This window comes from Salarias fasciatus (assembly GCF_902148845.1).
Source record: "Salarias fasciatus chromosome 7 unlocalized genomic scaffold, fSalaFa1.1 super_scaffold_4, whole genome shotgun sequence".
Lineage (NCBI taxonomy): Eukaryota > Metazoa > Chordata > Actinopteri > Blenniiformes > Blenniidae > Salarias > Salarias fasciatus.
In genome coordinates, this window is record NW_021941229.1 from 1028357 (window position 1) to 1048378 (window position 20022).

Consider the following 20022-nt stretch of genomic DNA (forward strand, 5'->3'; position numbering starts at 1 on the left):
TTGTGAGGGTCTGCTGGGAACGTCTGGTGGAACCCTCTGTCAGCAGGGTTTTTAACTCCCACCTCCGGGAGAGCTTCTCTCATGTCCCGAGGGAGGCTGGGGACATCAAGTCCCAGTGGACCATGTTCTCCACCTCCATTGCTGAAGCAGCTGCTCAGAGCTGTGGTCATAAGGTCTCCGGTGCTGCAGCCCCCGAACCCAGTGGTGGACACCGGAAGTAAGGGCTGCCGTAAGGGCTTACAATCGAGAGGTTTTTGGTTCTCGGCATGTCGTAACCCCCAGCTATGGGCAAAATAGCAGCACTGCCTTGTGGTCATCATGGGAGTGACAAAGGCTAAGGGAGGGAGACTCCCCCCCCGAAGCATCCGGAGTGGAGCCTCGAAGGCGGTTGGACCTCGCACTGCGGCACCTTCCGGCAACTCCTGTGGCCAAGTTCGTGTCAACTGTATGGGCCTGTCCCTTCTGTTGGACACTACCAGCGAGGCTGAGAATTGACGGAGCCAACAAGGTTCACGACCAGAAGAAGGTGGTCTGCCCTCTCCAGGTCGGTGGAGGAGTTCAAGTGTCTTGGGGTTTTGTTTATGAGTGGAGGAAGGATGGAGGTGAGACTGACAGGTGGATCGGTGCCGTCGTATCGGTGTGTCGTGGTGAAGAGGCAGCTTTGCTTTCGGCTGATGAACCGGTCAGGCCACGTTTCTACCCTTTAAAAGTTGGAACGTCATATAAATGGTCTCAGCAACTGAGAAGAGTCTCGGAGCAACACATACAGTATTGGTTCAGGTCTGAACACTGTCATCAGGCTTCCAGCTGAAATGCTTTGTCTGAATACAACATGGACAGTTTCAGAGTGAACACACCCAACACCCCAGACACCACTCAGAGCCCGGGTCAGAGCTCAGTCTGCTTTATTGGATTAGTAGACAGTGATCCAATACCTAATGATGGGACATGCACTGATGCACAAAGACACACACACACACACACACAGATATGATGTTGTGCTTTACAGAGATCCCATCATTGTTCCCATGTGAGGTTTAGTCCTGATCATCCAGCTGAACTTCAAGTACACACACACACACAGACACACACACACACGCACAAACACACACACACACACACACACACACACACACACACACACACACACACACACACACACACACACAAACACACCGCTGCAGTTAGAGAATAGTCAGTTGATCATGTATGGCACGAGGGCTTGCTTGGTGGGTTTTTGGCCTCATCTTGTGCTGCTCGTCGGTGATGTGAACTCAGTGTCATCAGGAGAAGAGGTGAGGTTATTGCTTGACTGCTTCTCATGCACACCGCTACAACACTGGGACTACAGCCGGGGGTTTGCAGTCACTGCTGTGTAACTGTTGGTTTCTATCCTAGAATGAAGGATGCTGCTGAGCATCAGGTGACCACAGACCTGTGATCGCCACAGCAGGACCCCCCACCCACACACACACACACACACACCCACACCCACACACACACACACACACACACCAGCTACAACGGTGTCCGGCCTCCAGATGAGCCCTCAGGAGGACAGTGCTTGGCTCTAGGAGCTGCTGGCGCTGGCGCCGGCGCCGTTCGGTCTGCTGCAGACACAGAAGTACAACCACTGACATTAGAGACGTGGGCGTTAACGCAGATGAGACACGCCGCTGACATGAGGCCGTCTCTCCTCCGTGTGGCTTCAAAATGTCTGGAGAGGACTCACTCTGTTCTGCTGGTCGCCGCCGCCACCGCTGCCGCCGGCTCCGCACCCTGCAGGAAACTATTCATTCTGGAAGAAAGAGGAAGAGGAGGTGTCTGACAGGGGTTTGCTGTCAACATTAAGACGCATTACACTTCTGGTTCAGAAAAAAGTTAGTTTTTGTTTCATCAGAGTCTCAGTCAGAAGGAAGAAACCTGAACATGTGTAGTTTATCTGTGGGGCCACCGGTGGGCGCTGTCACCAGGCTGACTGGTAGGCACAAGCTTTAGCTGGAATCTCCACTCAGAAAGACACCAGCTCAGAGACTGAAGAGGTGGCAGCTTTTCTAGAGATATGAGGGTCAGAGTGGGGCCAAGGCGAGTCTAGAGACTGAAGACCTCCTCACTGACCCTAAACATGCCGCTTCAGACACGTTCACACCACTTTTCTACTGAAACTCGGGAACGGTTTCAGAAAAGTTTTGTGGCATCATTTAGAAAACCATGTTTCCATGGAAACAGCTGAAACTCTAGTCATGTAGTTTGCATGTTGGTCCACTAGTTGGAGCTGCTGCTTGTTTTAGTAAAGAAACCACAGAATGTGGAACAGGACCAGGGGAACAGGGACTTGGACCAGAACCAGGACCGGGGGAATTTGTACTGGGAGTCATGGCCCTCTGGAGGAAAACGTTCTTATTGTCCATCTACTGAGCATGAGCAGAAGCACTGTTTACTGCAGCCGTAGTGCTCATGAGCAGTAGCAGTGTTTCCTCTGTTTACACTGAGACTCAGTGCTTACTAAAAGTTCTATTTTCAGTGGTTCCGAGCAGCGTGCTGTGTAAATGGACCCAAAAAACACAAAGGTCGCGTGAACTCAGTAAGGCATGGATCCGAGCTGGTGTGTGTGTGTGTGTGTGTGTGTGTGTGTGTGTGTGTGCATTTTTCTATCCTTGTGGGGACCAAATGTCCCCACAAGGATAGGAAAACCTGCACGACGTGCCTTGTGGGACCTTTTTCTGGTCCTCAGTAGGAGAAACAGTGTTTTCTTGACCATGTTGTTGTTACTGAAAAAAGTCAAAGGTCAAAACATTTCTTTAGGGTTCGGCTGTGTTGTGGTCTGGGTTACGTTAGGGTTAGGGTAAGGGTCAGGGTTAGGAGTTAGACATGAATGGGAGTCAATGGAAGGTCCCCACAAGGATAGAAATACGAACCTGTGTGTGTGTGTGTGTGTGTGTGTGTGTGTGTGTGTGTGTGTGTGTGTGTGTGTGTGTGTGTGTGTGTGTGTGTGTGATCAGTGATCAATACACAGTCCAGATCGGTGTGATCGATCCACTGGAATGACGACTGAGAGGAAAGTCAGGGGTTTCAAGCCGCCTCCCCCTCTCCGGCCATCGTTAAACCGACGGAGAGGAGCAGCTGTGACGAAGCTCTGGGGGCCAGCGAGGTTCTCCGTTCTTACTTTGAGTTCTCTGCCGCCTCCTTCAGCTCCCGGTCCAGTCTGGAGGTCAGAGGTCAGAACATGTTAAACAGGAAGCTGCGGCTTGGAGGAGGTGGAGGCGATGCGTTCACTGACCTCTGGATGCACTCGGGGATCTGGATGCTGTCCATGGGGATGAGCTGCTCCAGCTCGTCCAGACTGTTCACGTACTTTATCTTACTGCTGAACTTGGCGCTGAGGAGGAGGAGGAGGAAGAGGAGGAGGAGGAGGAGGAGGAGCAGGAGGAGGAGGAAGAGGAGGACACTCTCACTCTTTTACGTAGTACAGCTTTTATCCTTAAACTTTTACAAACAAGCCTAAGAGCTGAAAGTCCAGAACGCCGGGAGGTCCGAGTCCCTGATGAACAGGATGAGACTAAAACCAGCCTGTTTATCCCAGTGAGGACTGGTTAACTGGTAAACTGGTTAACCCACTTCACCCACTATAACCTGTCAACACAGTCTGATCTGGAATCAAACCCATGGGCATGTCAACCACTGGTCCACCGTGCCATCTTCCTGGTCTCCATTTACCAAATGAGTCTGTTTGACTTTTTTTCCTGCTTTAAGGGTTTTCACATCGTTCCCCGTCTTAAAGACTGCAGAGTCTGGTTCACATCACTAAACCCAGTCTAAGCCTTTCCACTAGAGGTGGACTCAGCAGGGGGCCGGTGCAGTCAGGGGGAAGGACGCTCCTGTCAGCAGACTGCAGGGACCACCGACCTGATGAAGGGCTTGGTGATGGCCAGGATGGTCCTGATGAACCACGACGGGTGCAGAATGATGAAGGACTTCAAGTTCTTCCTGAGCCTGAAGACGGAAACACATCTCACGGTTAGGCGCACCCGTCTGTTCCGTCCCTCCGTCCTCCGGAGTGGCGCGGTGGGGCAGCGTGCCGCCGCTCTCCGGACGGGGGCCGGACCGACCTCCTGTCGATCATCTGGTAGCACTTCTTCAGCCAGCCCAGGCCCGGCATCCTGCGGTGAGGCGTGGCTCCGTTCAGGTACACGATCATGTAGTCCTCGGCCACCATCAGCTCCAGCGTGCTGATCACGTACCTGCAGACACACCGCAGTCTGACCGGGGCCACAGTCCCAACACAGGCACAACATGCAAACTGCACACAGACAGACTTGAAAAATCAAGCCATGAGGTGAAAGTACCAATCACTGCACACCATGAGAAGGTACAGATCACAGGCCTGCTGCTACCTGGTCACCAGGTTTATCCTGGTAAATACAATAACACGCATTTAATCAGTCTAGTAAAACGTTTGTAAAACATTTCAGCTCATTTCTCAAAGTTACACAATATTTACAAATGATACTTTGGCAAACAAACAAATAAGTTCCAGCCCATTTACACAACAGTGTTTCTGAGTGAAAACTGAAAACTTTTACAGCATTTTGGAGTCTGTTTACACAACAACGGTGCATCCAGGTCACTGACAACGCAACTTTTTAAAATCACCTTGTCTCCATGGAAACAAGGGAAAGAAATCCTTTAGTCGGTAAAATTCCTTCGCTTTTGGTGATTTCTCTGTAGACAGACGCTGTTCTGCTGTGTGAACGTAAAGCTTCTCTGCTCCTGTCAGTGTTCACGTGAAGCGAGGAGTAAACGGAGGTTCCTCTGCAGCTGGATGCCGGTGGCGTCAGGACGATCCCCTGAGGGCCTCATGTGGCGAAACACAGCGGCAACCTCCAGCTGAAGCTCCGTGCTGACGGGGAGGACGGGGGACAGGCCAGTCTGACCGGGAGTTGAAAAAGTGAAGATTAAAGAGCCATGAAATCTCTCCTCTGAACGTCTCCGTTCATCACCCCAGCAGCTGCCTCACAGTCTACCTGTTTCTGAAATCCAACTCTGATTTGAACCACGGAAACTATCATCTCTTTCTCCACTTTTGCCCCTCCCCCTCCTGCTCCTCTTGCCCCTCCCCTGGCTCCTCCTGCCCCCCCCTCCCTCCGTTGTCAGCATCCTCAGCCAGCTCCTCCTGAACTGGTGTGTCTCTGGGTCCAGCTGTTGGACCGGTCCTGAGGATGAGCGGTGTGTTTCTGACGCGAGCGCCTCCTGCTGACATCGAGCCGTGGTCCCGTTGGCCCCCGTCCGGGATTCGCACCAGCAGCCATCTGGCACCACGTGGTGCAGACACTGCAGCTTCCATCCCTTCATCTGGGTCCAGCAGCCGGGCCGGCCCGCCAGCCTCCTCGGATCCCGCCGCCCCGGAGGGGGTCTGGAGGAGGTCTGGGCAAAACCAGATCTCACTCCGTCTGTGTCACTTCATCCGACAGCCTTGGCGGCGCCGGGCGCGGCGTCCTCGGCCGATGAATGCGTTCTGTCATCCGACTGCTTTTGTCCCAGTCTGCTCCTGTCCACACCGCCGCCGACCGGAGACTCCGGAGCCGTCTGAGGAGGGCTTTGCCTCGCCTGCCAGTCCGCCTCGTGGTCTGCTGGGAGTCTGGAGGCCTGCCTCCATCGTCTCAGGCCCTGAGAGCTTCAGTCTCCACTAGGGCTGGGTACCGTTAGATATTTTTCGGGTACCAGTACTTTTTCGATACCTGACGTACGGTACCGGTTCCTGAACGGTCCTGTTTTCGGTTCCTGCCTTCACGGCGCACAGACGACGCCATGACTGCATTTGCACTTCCTGCCACTAGGGGTGCTGTTTGCATGTTCAACCTTATTTTACACAGACACCACAGAGGAAGGAGGCTGCAGGCTCTCTCTGCATGCTGTTAGAAAGAGTGAGAGCGGTAAGACGTGGTGATATGTTCAATGATGCGATGCAGCGTTTTTCAGTAAAAGAGAAGAACTGAACCATCGTTTCTGCACATGTTTATTGACCGTGCAGCCACTTGAAGAACCGACACTGAGACCCGTACGCACGGCTCTTGTTCGGTACCAGTATATACCCAGGTTTTTCGGTCGGTACCACTGAGGCACCGTTAAACGGTGCAGCCCTAGTCTCCACTCATTTCCACTGTGAGGACTCAAGGTGAACAAGTGACCACTCAGATCTTTGCTTGTCTTCTCTCCGTTTCCTTGACAACGCGGCTCTGAAGCGCTAAGAACGGGACTTTTTGGAAATAGATGCAAAGGTGGAACTTTTCAAACACACTTTTCAGTCCACTCAGACTCTGGAAACGCTGCTACTGCACATGCTCAGTAGACGCAAAACCAGGCCAAGGTTCTCCTCCAGAGGGTCATGACTCGCAGTCCCCGTTCTCCTGGTCCTGGTCCTGGTCCTGGTCCTGGTAGTTTTAGAGTTGACAGTCATTGTAACAACAATCCAATCTCCATGTTTATTACTGTCAGTCAGTGAAGCAGTCAGTGGGAAGTTCAAAGGTCAACAATGTGTCACGAGCAGTGGAACAAATATTGGTCTCCATGTGTGGGACTTCTGACTAAAAAAAGAGATGAGATTGAATAAATCCTGCACCTGGTCCGGTCTGGAGTAGACTGAATCCTGGTCCTGGTCCTGGTCTAGAGCAGAGTGAATCCTGGTCCTGGTCTGGGGCAGAGTGAATCCTGGTCCTGGTCTAGAGCGGACTAGCTCCAATAAATACGTTTCCATGGTAACTGAGGTCAAACCATATCTCACTTCCCCCTGTCCCACTGTAGAGCAACCGGATCCTGGATTAGTTCATCCAGGATGAACAAGATATCTCAGTGCAACAGGCTCCTGATGGAGCCACAGATGAACTGTCTGTGCGTGCGTGTGTGTGTGTGTGTGTGTGTGTGTGTGTGTGTGTGTGTGTGTGTGTGTGTGTGTGTGTGTGTGTGTGTGTGTGTGTGTGTGTGGTACTCACAGAAAGAGGTTCTCCATGATTTCATGGTAGTCCTCCCGGTCGCTGTCTGGCAGAAAACAGGCCGCAAACACTATGATGGCGTTGACACCGTTTCCATAGTAACCTTGAAAAGATGCAGAGGACAGGAGTGAGACTGGATGGATGTCTGGATTCATCTGCCGCTCAGTCTCAGTCCTGTCCTCCTTTCTGCTCTCCCTCGGGGCCTCGTCTCTCCTGTTGTGGTTCTCTGGAGACGAAACCACACCTTCAATCATCACCACACGTTAGAACCTCTCTCAGTATGAAAACACTCGAGTAATGTGTTTTTTGGCGTCTGTGGTGTGAGGATTTGTGGCTTTAATGAGACAGCAAACTGAAAGTTTCAGTTTCAGATGGTCCCCTGCGGGTGTTTTTCATGTCAGAGTCTGTGTGGCGTGGTCGCCCTGCTGACCACGCCACACCATGCTTCCTGACCGGACCACTTCACCCTCGAAAACACCCTCTTTCTGTGAGGAAGCTGCGGATTGCGGTTGCACCCGCGGGTAACCGCAGATCGGCGGATGACGTGTCGAAAAATTAAGATTTTAATGACATTCGGGCGGGTTGCGGTTGAAGCACTCAAATAAAAAAAAGCAACATTTTAATATCCGAGGCTTCTTCAATACACCTAAACACTATTCTGCGGATGGCGGGCGGGTTTGGTTTTGAAAACTGATAAAAAATTGTTGGTGCGGGCGGCTAGCGGGCGGATGGAGAGTTTAAGAAGCGGTTGCGGATGGAAAAACGAGCCATCTGTGCATCTCTAAAGTGATCAAACTGTGCATTTCTTCATGTTTTAACAGTAATTAGAGTTGAATGTGTCCTTTTGCCCAGAAGCTCCTGTTCCCTGTCACTGCTCTCAAACAGTACATTTCTCTTTGAAAAATATAAAGTACTGCTAATCTATTTTAGTATATATATCCAACAGATTTAGTCCCTTTTCTGTTGCATAGGCCAGTGTTTTTCAACCTTTTTTGAGCCAAGGCACATTTCTTCCATTGAAAAAATCCTGCGGCACACCACCAGCTGAAAATGTGAAAAGCTTATATTAACAATATAAGTGTTACAGTATTTTATAATCTTTCATATTTATACTCACTCAGTGTGAAACCTGGGCCTGTTTGGATGAACACAGAGCTGATATCCTGGCAGGAATTGATGAAAGGCACACCCGAAGCTCTTCCTCCACAGCTCTCAGTCTTTCTCTGTTTTTAGTTTTGACAGCAGTCAGGCTTGAAAAGCTCACCTCACACAGATATGTTGTGGAAAATGGGAGCAATGTCAAAATAGCTTTGTTGGCCAGCAGAGGGAACTCCTTGGCAGCTGCCAACCAAAAACTGTCCAAAGGTAGATCAGCAAAACTTAGCTTGAAACCACGATCTTGTCTCAGTTCAGTTAGTTCCTCCTGCTCCTGTAAAGTCACGTCCTTTCCAACAGCTGATGCTGAGCTGAATGGGTCCCTGATCCAGTCAAGGCACTCCGTGGAGACTGAGGAGAAATAAAATGAAATCTTCTCCTCAAGAATTTTCAAATGTTTAACTATTATCTCACACAGTGCAACAGTATTAACATCTTGCCATTTACTGGTGAGTGGGAACATTTCAAGATTGCCACTTTCCACATGTTGCTGCCAGAGTTGCACCTTTGCACGGAATCCATTGATTTTATCTGTACATGTGAGCAGGTTTTCATTTCGGCCTTGCATTCGTGTGTTCAGTTCATTCAGATGATGAAAAATATCTGCCAGGTATGCCAGCCTTGCACACCACTCATCACTCGCAAGCAGCTTTGCGTGATCGGACCCCTCATTTGTCAGAAACACCTTAAGTTCCTCTCGCAGCTCATACACACGGGCCAGCACCTTGCCCCGCGACAGCCATCGGACCTCCGTATGAAACAGCAAGACTTTATGCTCTGCTCCCATTTCCTCACACAAAGCTGCAAATATGCGACTTTTCACGGGTCGTAACTTCACAAAGTTCACCATGCGCACAACATCATCCAACACAGGAACGAGGTCTGCTGGTAAAGTCTTGGCTACGAGGGCTTCGTGGTGTAAAAAACCGTAATGAAAAAAAAAGCGTAATGCTCACATCTGGGTTTTTTTCCTTCACTCTGTTTACAAAGCCTTTGGTGCGCCCTACCATGGCTGCAGCTCCATCAGTGCAGACACTCGTGCAGTTTTCCCACTTCAGTCCTCCTTTTTCCAGATATTCTGATGTGACCCGAAAAATTTCCTCTCCTGTTGTTTTTTCTGGCAAAGCCTTGCAGAAGAAAAAGTTTTCTCTGATTGCGTCCCCATCCACAAAACGCACAGTGGCCAAGAGTTGAGCATGTCCACTTATATCAGTGGATTCATCAAGTTGCAACGCAAATTTATTACTGACACAGATCTTATCCATAACCACACTTTCAATGTCCGCAGACATCTCATTAATACGTCTGGAAATTGTGTTATCTGAGAGAGGGACTTTGGCTATTTCTTTTGCCGCTTCGGGTCCGAGCATCTCATTTACAATGGCTTTGCAGGCCGGAAGTATTAATTGTTCTGCCACAGTGTGGGACTTTTTTGATTTAGCCACAAGTTCAGCAACGTGGTAGCTGGCTTTAAGGGCTCTCTCATTTACTTTTGCAGTTTTTCTCATGAAAGTTGCCTGTTTCTCCGTATGGTCACGCAGGCGAACAAAATACTCCACATTTTTGTTTTGAAGTGATGGGTGTTTTGTTTGGAGATGGCGTTTAAGCTTACTTGGGACCATGGCGCTGTTGGAGAGCTTTTCACCACATACTAAGCACAACGGAGTTGGTGCCGTCGCATCTCCGGTAAAAGTAAATCCAAATCAAATATAGCTTTTGTTGTATTGCCTCGTGCCGGAACCTTTGCTGGACGTCACTGTCTTTGCTTTCTTTTGACTTCCACTCATACTCGGGCCTTCATCTGGGTCCACATTTTGTCCAGGGTCCAGTTCCGAGTCCGCATTTTTCCTTTTCAAAAACTTATCCATTGCTTTCACCGTCGTCCTGCTATCCACAATGCCACCGTCAATGCCACCTGCCGCTGCATACATGCATCACTAATTCACTTGTCTCAAAGCGCCAAGCACCAGCAGCAGCTACCTGCTGCTGCCACCTACTGGTATGGAAGAGTAGCTACTACATTCTGCCAGGCGCGAGACCTCAGAGACACAAAATTGATAATTTCCCACGGCACACCTGACAATATCTCACGGCACACCAGTGTGCCGCGGCACAGTGGTTGAAAAACACTGGCATAGGCAATCTTTAAAGGAATACTCCACCCAAAAAACGATTTGGCCTCATTTTCTACTCACCCTCATGCTGTGAAACACTCTGGAGCACTTTTTTGACGTTTCAAATGCAGTTGGAGATGTTTGGGGATTTTCGTTGTCAACAAACAGGGACCGACAGAGCCCGACAGGAAAAACGGTTCATAAAGTCCACAAAACGTTCCCATTTTCCTTCATACTGCTCGTCCGCTGTAATCCAAGTGTCCTGAGCGCGTAACGTCCATAATTAATTCTTAACGAGGTCATTTAGTACATTTTAAGAGCCCAAACAGGGCACTCTCATACAGCTTCATTGCATGTCTGCGTGCGCACCCTGAACTACGGAAGCCGCGGCAGACCAAGCCGGATGCTTGCGCGCTTTCAGCGACTACTTTTCTAAATTGCAAGCGTAGAAGAAGAAGTTCCCCTGTTTATATTCTGCTGTGAGTGACCGAGCTGTGGACAATCACAAAAGTGATTGGCTGCTGTTTTAAAGCTTTGAATTCGGTGTCCTGCTGAAAGGGCACAAGCGTGTTGCTTGGTCTTCCGCGGCTTCTGTAGTTCAGGGTGCGCGTGCAGACATGCACCTGAGCTGTATGAGAGTGCCCTGTTTGGGCTCTTAAAATGTACTAAATGACCTCGTTAAGAATTAATTATGGACGTTACGCGCTCAGGACACTTGGATTACAGCGGACGAGCAGCATGAAGGAAAATGGGAACGTTTTGTGGATTTTATGGACCGTTTTTTTCTGTCGGGCTCTGTCGGTCCCTGTTTGTTGACCACGAAAATCCCCAAACATCTCCAACTGCATTTGAAACGTCAAAAAAGTGCTCCAGAGTGTTTCTCAGCATGAGGGTGAGTAGAAAATGAGGCCAAATCGTTTTTTGGGTGGAGTATTCCTTTAAGAGTGCATTCAGAGAATTCATTCAACTAGAAATGGTGAAATACGAGGGTGTACCCAAAAAAAACCGGAATTTGATTATAACTTTTTATTTATGACATTTCAAAATAAAACACCACCGTCGACTTCAAAATAATCTCCATCTGCATTAATGCAGCGCTCCAGCCGTGTCTCCCACTTCACCAATGCGTCGTCAGACCCGTGCGTAAAAGTGCCATTTTTTGCTGGCTGCGATTTTTCTGTCCCCTCCTCCACATCTGCAAACCGCTGTCCCTTCAGCTGCTTCTTCAACTTGGGGAACAAGAAAAAGTCACTGGAGGCTTCATCTGGAGAATCAGGCGGATGGGAGAGGAGATTCATCTCATTCTCCTCCAGAAACGGCGTGAGGCGCAGCGCCGTGTCCGCTGGCGCTCTGTGGTGGTGGATCAACCGGCTCCACTCCGCCACGACGCTCTGCTTCCTCCTCACATCCTCACGGAGCGTCTGAGGACTTCCTGTAGTAGTCCTGGTTTACAGTCTGACCTGGAGGGACAGACTTGCTGTGGACGAGACCCTGGACAGCCAAGAAGCAGCTCAGCATTGTTTTCACGCTGAGCGGACCTGACGCGCCGACATCTGGCCCTTCTCAGACCCCCGGACCACTCCTGGACCTGAGTCTTCCCCAGAGCAGCATCCTGTAGGCTTGCTGCAACAAGCTGAGTGTTTCTGCTGCTGTTTTTTCCCAGCAAAAAGCAGAATTTAATGTTTACGCGCTGCTCTGGCTTTCCGGTTAATGTCGCCATTTTGGGAAAAATCGCAGACCGCAGCTGCACTCTGTTGCTATAAATAGCTCCTGACAGGCGTCAGTGTCACTCTGGGAGCTCAGATTTCTCACAGATGTGCATGAGGCTTACCTGCAGCACATCTGTCGGCCAGAAGTCGGAACTCATTGTTATTATTGTTTTCTGACCAAATTCCGTTTTTTTTTGGGTACCCCCTCGTATATGTAATTTTCATCAGTTTTAAGATATCTTTATCATTATTTTCATAGATTCGAGAGATTTAACTGTCCACACTTGAAGGATTTCATCTTTAATAATATTGTTTGAATGTGCAGATGACTGTTGTAATCTCTGACCACGCCCCCTTGTCCCTTGAACCAATCCGTGCCCTACAGCCTGATCAGATCAGAATCTACGTTTGTTCATTTTACAATGGTCAAAGCAGCTTTTAGGGAGACTAACTCAGACAGATGAATCTTGGGGTGTCCAGTGGGAGACTCTGAAGGCATTCCTGTGTGGCCATATCATTAGTAACGGTGCTCATCATAAAAGAGAGAATGTTTCCAAAGTAAAAGCGCTGTGCAATGATATAGCAGAGGCAGACAGACGGTAACCCATGTCTCAACCCCTGAGCCGGACCAAGAACAGGTTCGCCTCCACTGTCAGAGCAGAGCAGCTGCTCCTACAGGCATGAATATGGAGACTAGTGAACTCCTGGACCACCGGGATCGTCAGTCCCTCATCTCAAGGCAAACTACACAAACCAAGACCTCTGCAGGTTCTGTCAGCATGGACCACGGTCATCTAACCAGTCTTACAATTTTCCCCAAAACTTTGCACTTTCAGAGAGTGACAGTAATTCAAGACTGACTGACTCTTGTTTGAAGATCCAAATGTTCCACAGTTGGATGAAGCTGATCTAGCTGTACTGACTGCCCCTTATCATCAGGAGAGCTTCAGGAGGTGAAAGTCTGCAGTCCGGAAAAGCTCGCGGACCTGATGGGTTCAGGTCTGAATTTATCGTTGCTGCTGGTTACGTTCCCTGAGGTGTTATCAGAAGGCCGGTCAGTTGCAGCTACGCAGAGACAAGCTTCCATATGTCTGCTACCTAAAGACATAATGGCATGTTGCTCTGTGAGTCTTAATGACCAATTTCATTCCCCAGTGGTCATTATAAAGGTCTTGCTAGACTGTTAGAGAAGGTGCTCCCCCATGTTTGTATCTCCAGACCAAACAGGATTTATCCAAGAGAGATATTCCTTTTTCAAAACTCACTGGCTTTTAATGTCAAATACCCCCAGAGAGACACCGCTAAGCCTGAATGTCCATGGATGCAGAAAAAGCTTTTCATCAGGCCGAACGGAGTTTCCTTATGAAAACGTTGAAGAACTTTGGTCTTGGGCAAAATTGTATTTCTTGGGTGAAGCTGCCCCACTGGCCCCACTGGCCGAATGACTCAACCATTACCAACCGTCTATCAGGAACCGAGTTGCTGGGGCAGCAGTCCAAGCAGGGATGTCCAGACTTCCTGTCTCCAGACTCTTCCTCCAGTTCATCTGGGGAATCTCGAGGTGTTCCGAGGCCAACTGAGAGACAGTCTCTCCAGAGTATCTTGGGTCTTCCCAGGGCTTTTTCCTGGTGGGACATGTCCAGAACTCCTCCCCAGGAAGGTGTCCAGGAGGCGTCCTAAACAGATATTAGAGCCACCTCAGCTGCTCCTCTGGAAGTGGAGGAGGTCTTGACCCAGAGCTCAAGGCCAGAGGTCAGGGTGGGAACGTAGACTGGCCAGTAAATCCAGAGCCTCTCCTTTCAGTTTAGCTCCATCTTCACCACAACGAACTGATACGACTGCATCACTGCTGCACCAATCCGTCTGTCAATCTCACCTCCATCCATCCCCCACTCATGAGCCCCAAGATACTTGAACTCCTCCACTTGGGCCAGAGTCTCTCCACCGACCTGGAGAGGGCAAGCCACCTTCTTCTGGTCCAGGCCCATGACCTCGGATTTGGAGGTACTGATCCTCATCCCCATCGCTTTACACTAGGGTAGAAACCGCCCCAGTGCATGATGGTCCATGTTCTATGAAGCCAACAAGACATCATCATCTGCAAAAGGCAGAGATGCAATCCCTGAACCAGACCCCCTCCGATCCCTGGTCCCTGAACCGGAACCTCTCCAGCCCCTGATCCTTTAACCCCACCCCCTCTGGTCCCCGACTGTGCTTAGAAATTCTGTCCATAAAAATTCTGAACACAACCGGTAACAAAGGGCAGCCCTGCCGAAGTCCAACATGCATTTGGAATGGGTCCGACTTAACTTCCGGTAATACAGACCAGACTCCTGCTTCGGTCTGACAGGAGACCAGACTGCCCTTAACAAGGGGCCCAGGACTTCGCATTCCCAAAGCACTCCCAACAGGATACCATGAGGGACGCAATCGAATGACTTCTCCAAATCCACAAAACACATGGACTGGTTGGGTGAACTCCCATGAACCCTCGAGCCCCGTATGGAAGGTCTAGAGCTGGTAAAGTGTTCCGCGATCAGGACGAAAACGGCATCATTCCTCCTGGATCCAAGGTTCAACTATCAATGAAATCCTCCTCTCCAGGACCCTAGAACAGACTTTCCCAGGGAGGCTGAGGGGTGTGAACGCCCTATAGTTGGAGCACATCCTCTGGTTCCCCTTTTTAAAGCAGGGAACCACCACCCTGGTCTGCCAATCCAGAGGTTCTGTCTCCGACCGCCACACGATGTTACAGACGTGTCAAGACAGTCCCTGCACATCCAGAGACTGAAGGTACTTAGTGAAAATCTTGTCCACCCCGGTGCCTTGAGACCAAGGAGCTGACCAACCACCTCAGTGACTTCAGTTTGGATGGTAAACGTGGCGATGGGATTGAGGAGGTCCTTGAAGTATTCCTTCCACCATCTGATAAAATGCCCAGCTGAGATCAGCAGCTTCCCTCCTCCACTGCGAGCAGAGTTTGTGGAGACCTGCTTTCCTGAATGATGAATGATCAAATGTTTTCCCCTGACCAGAGGGACAGGCGGGGTGCCCCATCTCCACGGTACTATTCCATCTGGTTCTTGAACCACTCGCCGTCTCACTGCAACAGTGCGATGCGTTTGAGGAAATAAGTGGAGGACATAGTTGGATATAAGGTGGCTTTATCTGCAGATGATCTTCTACTTGTTAACAATCCTATATCATCATTTCCACCCATCTTATCTAAATTGTCCGTTCGGGAGAGTGTCTGGTTAGAAACTGAATCTGAAAAAGAGTGAACTCTGCAGCTCAAAATGTGTCCCCGTCTGTGTTCCTGCCCAGGAGAGTGATCTCCCACTTTAAATATCTTGGCGTGGCAGTTCTCAGATTCTTCACCTGTTTTCTTAAACTCAATCTACCTCCTCCAATCGAGCAGGTGCATTGCAGATTAGTTCCAAAGAAGCAATTTGCTGCTGTTGACAAAATTCGTTCAGACTTTATATGGAACAACAAGCACCCACACATGAACAGATGCTTTCTGGAAAGGTCAAAGGGAGAGGGAGGAGTGGTATGCCTAATCGTCAGCATTACTACTGAGCAAGTAGTGTTGAAAAAGTGATATTCTGGTTCCAGAGCTGGTCTGAAGGTAACCTGCCAGGATGAAGTCCCACAACTTCCCCACTCACTCTCCAGTTTCCTCAGCTGTTCAAGTCTCTGTAGGCATCCAGTGTTACCCAGTACACTGAGAATCTGGTTCCCGGTCAGGAGGGCCCTGTGTACCGGAACCAGCTGGTCGAACCATCGCTTTACTGTGACCGAGCAGGCCTTCCCAGTGCGATACAGTTTATCAACCATGTCTTTGTGGAGGGGATGTTTGCATTCTTTGAACAGCTTCTTGCTTACTAAAAGCTATCTTTGCTCATTTCTTTCTGTATTTGCAGCTGAGGGATTTTGTCAGAAAATGATATAACTCTTTTCACAACAAGCTCCCGGATGATACATTGGTGTCTCTTGATGCTGATACAAAGGGAATAATTTCTCAGATTTATGAAATGATTGTTGAGATAATGGATGGCTTCGGGTCACAATGGAAAGAGGAGCCGGACGCCCCTCGTTCTCACACAACAGATGGTTCTTAGCCAAACATGTCTCATCTGCCTGCTCCAGACATGGGCTCATTCGCCAAAACAAAGGTTCTTTTCCAAAGACTAGAGTGGTATTTTGTTATTTACCTGACGGTTTCGGCAGCTGTCAGCTGTCCTCTTCAGAGTGTTTGTCACGTGATGTTGTTGTGACGTATCTTGGATTATAACTTGGAAGATCAATGAACCTTTTTTGGACTATGGGCTCATACGGTTTAATTTATAAACTAAACTGGCTAAAATTTACCAGACCTGCAAACAGGCGGTGATCAGTGCAAAACAGCCTGGTCTCCACAGGTCGTGGACCCTGGGACGGCGTCTCTGAGCCTCTGAATGAAGCCTTCAGGCTGAGACCGTCTCTCAGAGCAGAGCTGCTGTCTGAACAGGAAACCCCTCATCGGCCCGTTAGCTCGCCGCCTCACTCTCTCTGACTGGAGGAGCTGTAAACCTTCCTGTAATATCAGGAGGTTGAAGGAGGTCATGCTCCATCTCCAGAGAGAAAAGGTCAAGTCTAATGTCGGGGGCAGAGTTCAGGAGACCGGGGGACATCCGTATGCTACTGTCCTCCAGTGACGGGGACAAACTGGCAAGATTGAGAGTTATAGACATAATGAGAAGAGGTGGTGTGTGTGTGTGTGTGGTGTGTGTGTGTGTGTGTGTGTGTGTGTGTGTGTGTGTGTGTGTGTGTGTGTGTGTGTGTGTGTGTGGTTTTTTTTCTTCAGACAAGACAAGATCTAATAAAAAGTTGGAAAAACAAAACTGCTGTCAGTTTTGCATTTTCACTTGAAAATGGAGTGAGATGAGGTGAACCCCGCCCCCCGCCCCCCCGGCCGCTCACCCCCGTGGGAGATGACCCTCATGTAGGGCTGGATGATCTGCATGTTGATGCGGTGCTCCTGCTCGCCGATGATCACCGCCCTCCACAGCTTGCCGTCCTGCCGCTCCTCCTCGGCGCTGTAGGTGGGGATGGTGTAGGCCTCGCCGGGCCCGCTCCTGCTGGCCGCCGCCGGGTCTGCAGGGGGTCATGCAGGAGTCAACGTCTCTGACATTCATCTCCTGCATCTCCTGAGCTCCCGGACTCAGGTGCATGAATGCAGCAGAAGACCAAAAGAGTGTTTTAGCTGCATCAGCTGAGCTGAACGCAGTTCGAGAACCGCTGATATGATCAGTTCTGGCTTCAGTTTCAGTCGTATTGAAGATGCTATTGAAATAAACGGGCCTCGCCTCGACTACGTCGTTCCCATGGTCTTCATCTTCCACTTCATGAGAGCAGCTAATCAGGTAATCTGTTTGATCTGAGCTCCGCCCCATGGCGACCCCCCCGCGCTCGGCTCCACCCACCTTCCCAGTCCGTCTCGTGGTCGGTGTAGTCCAGGTAATCCCCCTCCTCGGGGGTGTCCAGGTCGTCCACATTGATGTCCAGGTCATCGGGCGTCTCCCCCAAGTCGTCCTCGCTCTGGTCCAGTGACAGGCTGATGCGAGGCGCCGACAGCTTCTTCCTCTGGGTGCCCCCTCCCTGCAGAGGCAGCGAGGTGGGAGGCACTGCGGGAGATTCAGCAGGGTTAGAAGCTCGCTCCGTCTCCCCACGGCTCGCCGCCTGCCGCTCGGGTCTGACCTGGTCTGCCTTCGCCCCCCTCAGAGCTCATGGTGCTCTCTGACGGCAGGTCCATCCGCAGGACGACCTGCCAGGACACAAAGACGGGCGTCAGAGACTGTCAGCTGATCTGAGGCTGGAGGCTGGGATCACAGCAAACCAACCTTTCCCTCAACAACACATAATATATCACCTCTCCTCAGGTTTACCGCTTCTGGACTTCAACACAACATCATGGAAGTGTTTTTTTTCCCATGATGAGAGAAAAATATGGACTTCACCCCTGTATAAAGCAGGGGTGTCAAACATAAGGCCCGTGGGCCAAAACCAGCATACAAGAGGCTTCAACCCGACCTAAACACTAAGAAAATGGGAAAAGAAACATTCAGAGAAAACATTGACTTTTCAACTGATTTCTTCAGAGTTCAACACAACAAAACCCCGACAGGAGCTGAGACACCAGTGACCTGCCATGAAGGCTAGCTCACCAGCATTAGCCTGGAAGTGAAGGCTAGCTCACCAGCATTAGCCTGGAAGTGAAGGCTAGCTCACTAGCATTAGCCTGGAAATGAAGGCTAGCTCACTAGCATTAGCCTGGAAATGAAGGCTAGCTCACTAGCATTAGCCTGCAAATGAAGGCTAGCTCACCAGCATTAGCCTGGAAGTGAAGGCTAGCTCACTAGCATTAGCCTGGAAATGAAGGCTAGCTCACTAGCATTAGCCTGGAAATGAAGGCTAGCTCACTAGCATTAGCTTGAAATTAGTTTCACTTGGTACTTTAGATCATGCTACATGCTACATTAAAGCCTTCAGCAGCTCAGGCTCAGAGGTAAGAGGTGGACACAGCTGCAGTCTGAGCTCCTCACCGGTGTCAAAGGTCGCCTCCACTACAAAGCACGAAAACAAGGCGTCCCCGGGCGCCAGCACGCCGTTAACACGTGTCCCGCCGGAACGCCACTAATGAAGCCCATCGCTCTGAGCCAGGGCAGCGAGGGGGGGGGCTCCAGGGAGAGCTCTGAGGCCAAAGGTCATTTTCCCCTGTGAATACTTTGAACGGGGGAAGAGGAGGAGGAACACTGCCTGTTACATCATGACAGCTCCTCCTCCTCCTCCTCTTCCTCCTCCTCCTCTTCCTCCTCCTCCTCCTCCTCTTCCTCCTCCTCCTCCTCTTCCTCTTCCTCTTCCTCCTCCTCCTCTTCCTCCTCCTCCTCTTCCTCCTCCTCCTCTTCCTCTTCCTCTTCCTCCTCCTCCTCTTCCTCCTCCTCCTCTTCCTCCTCCTCCTCCTCCTCCTCCTCTTCCTCCTCCTCCTCTTCCTCCTCCTCTTCCTCCTCCTCCTCCTCCTCCTCTTCCTCCTCCTGTAGTGCTGATTCAAAGCCAATGCCAGCACACTTGGCTGAACACATGAACACAGATTGGACAGAAATGTAAATTCATGGTGAGTCACCCTCCCCCCCCCCCTCCCCCCCATCTCCCCATCTCCCCTGAAAGAAGAAGCGTCCTCGCTCCTCGCTCCTCCTGGATTTGAGGAACGGGAAAACAGGGAGGAAGCGTCGTGTTAGCGCTGTGGCAGCAGCTGTGGGGGAGGAGAGGAGCTGAGGGGTTTATTCCTGCACCGTGGAGATGACTGCCATGCTGACGATTCAGTGCTCCCTCCCCTCCCCCTCCCCTCCCCATCCCCTCCATCCCCGTCGCCCTCCCCTCCCCTCCCCTGCCCTCCCCTCCCCCTCCATCCCCCTCCTCCACAGATAAACAGTGATACACAGCCCTGCGCTGCACAACAATAAAAGCAGGTAATGTTGTGGAGGATGCTGGAGCTGCTTCAGAGCGGCGGATCAGGGTGCTGTTGACAGCCCCCCCCCCTCCTCCAGCTTCCTGTCTGGAGAGAACAGGACAGCACCTCCTCTCCCTCCTGTTACCTCTGCTGGGGCTGGCGTGTCTCCGTCCTGCTGCGCCTCAGATCATGGATGGAGCTCCTGTCCTCGGCGGCGTCCTCGTCCTCCCGCCTGCGTCCTGCTCGCCGCCTCTGGTGGAGATGCTCAGCTCACACACCGCTCACAGCTCCGCCATCTTGTGGTCACATGACCAGGACTCTTACCAAATAAGGGCGATCACCTGCTGCAAGCACAGCACTGCTTCCTGAACCAGGGATGTGTGTGTGTGTGTGTGTGTGTGTGTGTGTGTGTGTGTGTGTGTGTGTGTGTGTGTGTGTGTGTGTGTGTGTGTGTGTGTGTGTGTGCAGCCGTGGTGTTTTATCCAGCCTCTGGGATGAGCGTCAGACAGGCTGTTCCAGAGGTGTTCCAGAGCAGAGCTGTTCTCGCTCCGCAGAACCTTTGTGTT

At 50.7% G+C, this 20022-nt stretch overlaps 1 protein-coding gene across 3 annotated transcripts; it reads right to left on the reverse strand.

The window, feature by feature from the left end:
• Positions 1-967: 967 nt before the first annotated feature.
• prune2 (prune homolog 2 with BCH domain) lies at positions 968-19753 on the reverse strand. Of its 3 annotated transcripts, none has more exons than XM_030084538.1 (11): positions 19602-19753; positions 17707-17773; positions 17433-17633; positions 16930-17103; positions 6990-7092; positions 4110-4241; positions 3907-3993; positions 3281-3379; positions 3167-3205; positions 1733-1798; positions 968-1607 (listed from the first exon to the last, which is right to left on the reverse strand). In XM_030084538.1, the coding sequence occupies exons 2-11, from the start codon at positions 17759-17761 to the stop codon at positions 1571-1573; spliced, it is 993 nt and encodes a 330-aa protein (XP_029940398.1). In that variant the 5' UTR covers positions 17762-17773; positions 19602-19753; the 3' UTR covers positions 968-1570. The 3 variants fall into 3 exon arrangements, with proteins under 3 accessions (XP_029940398.1, XP_029940396.1, XP_029940397.1); XM_030084536.1 differs by having other exon boundaries at positions 968-1610; XM_030084537.1 differs by lacking the exon at positions 19602-19753 and adding an exon at positions 18552-18568 and having other exon boundaries at positions 968-1610.
• Between the last annotated feature and the right edge of the window lie 269 nt (positions 19754-20022).

What these genes read in the sequence shown, in the direction of transcription:
- prune2 (XM_030084536.1), bottom strand. Translation starts at nt 17,761, where the DNA reads ATGGACCTGCCGTCAGAGAGCACCATGAGCTCTGAGGGGGGCGAAGGC. An exon ending in GGGGGGCGAAGGCAGACCAG is followed by an intron (nt 17,634 to 17,706) that starts GTCAGACCCGAG and finishes AATCTCCCGCAG; the next exon opens with TGCCTCCCACCTCGCTGCCT. An exon ending in CCACGAGACGGACTGGGAAG is followed by an intron (nt 17,104 to 17,432) that starts GTGGGTGGAGCC and finishes GACCCCCTGCAG; the next exon opens with ACCCGGCGGCGGCCAGCAGG.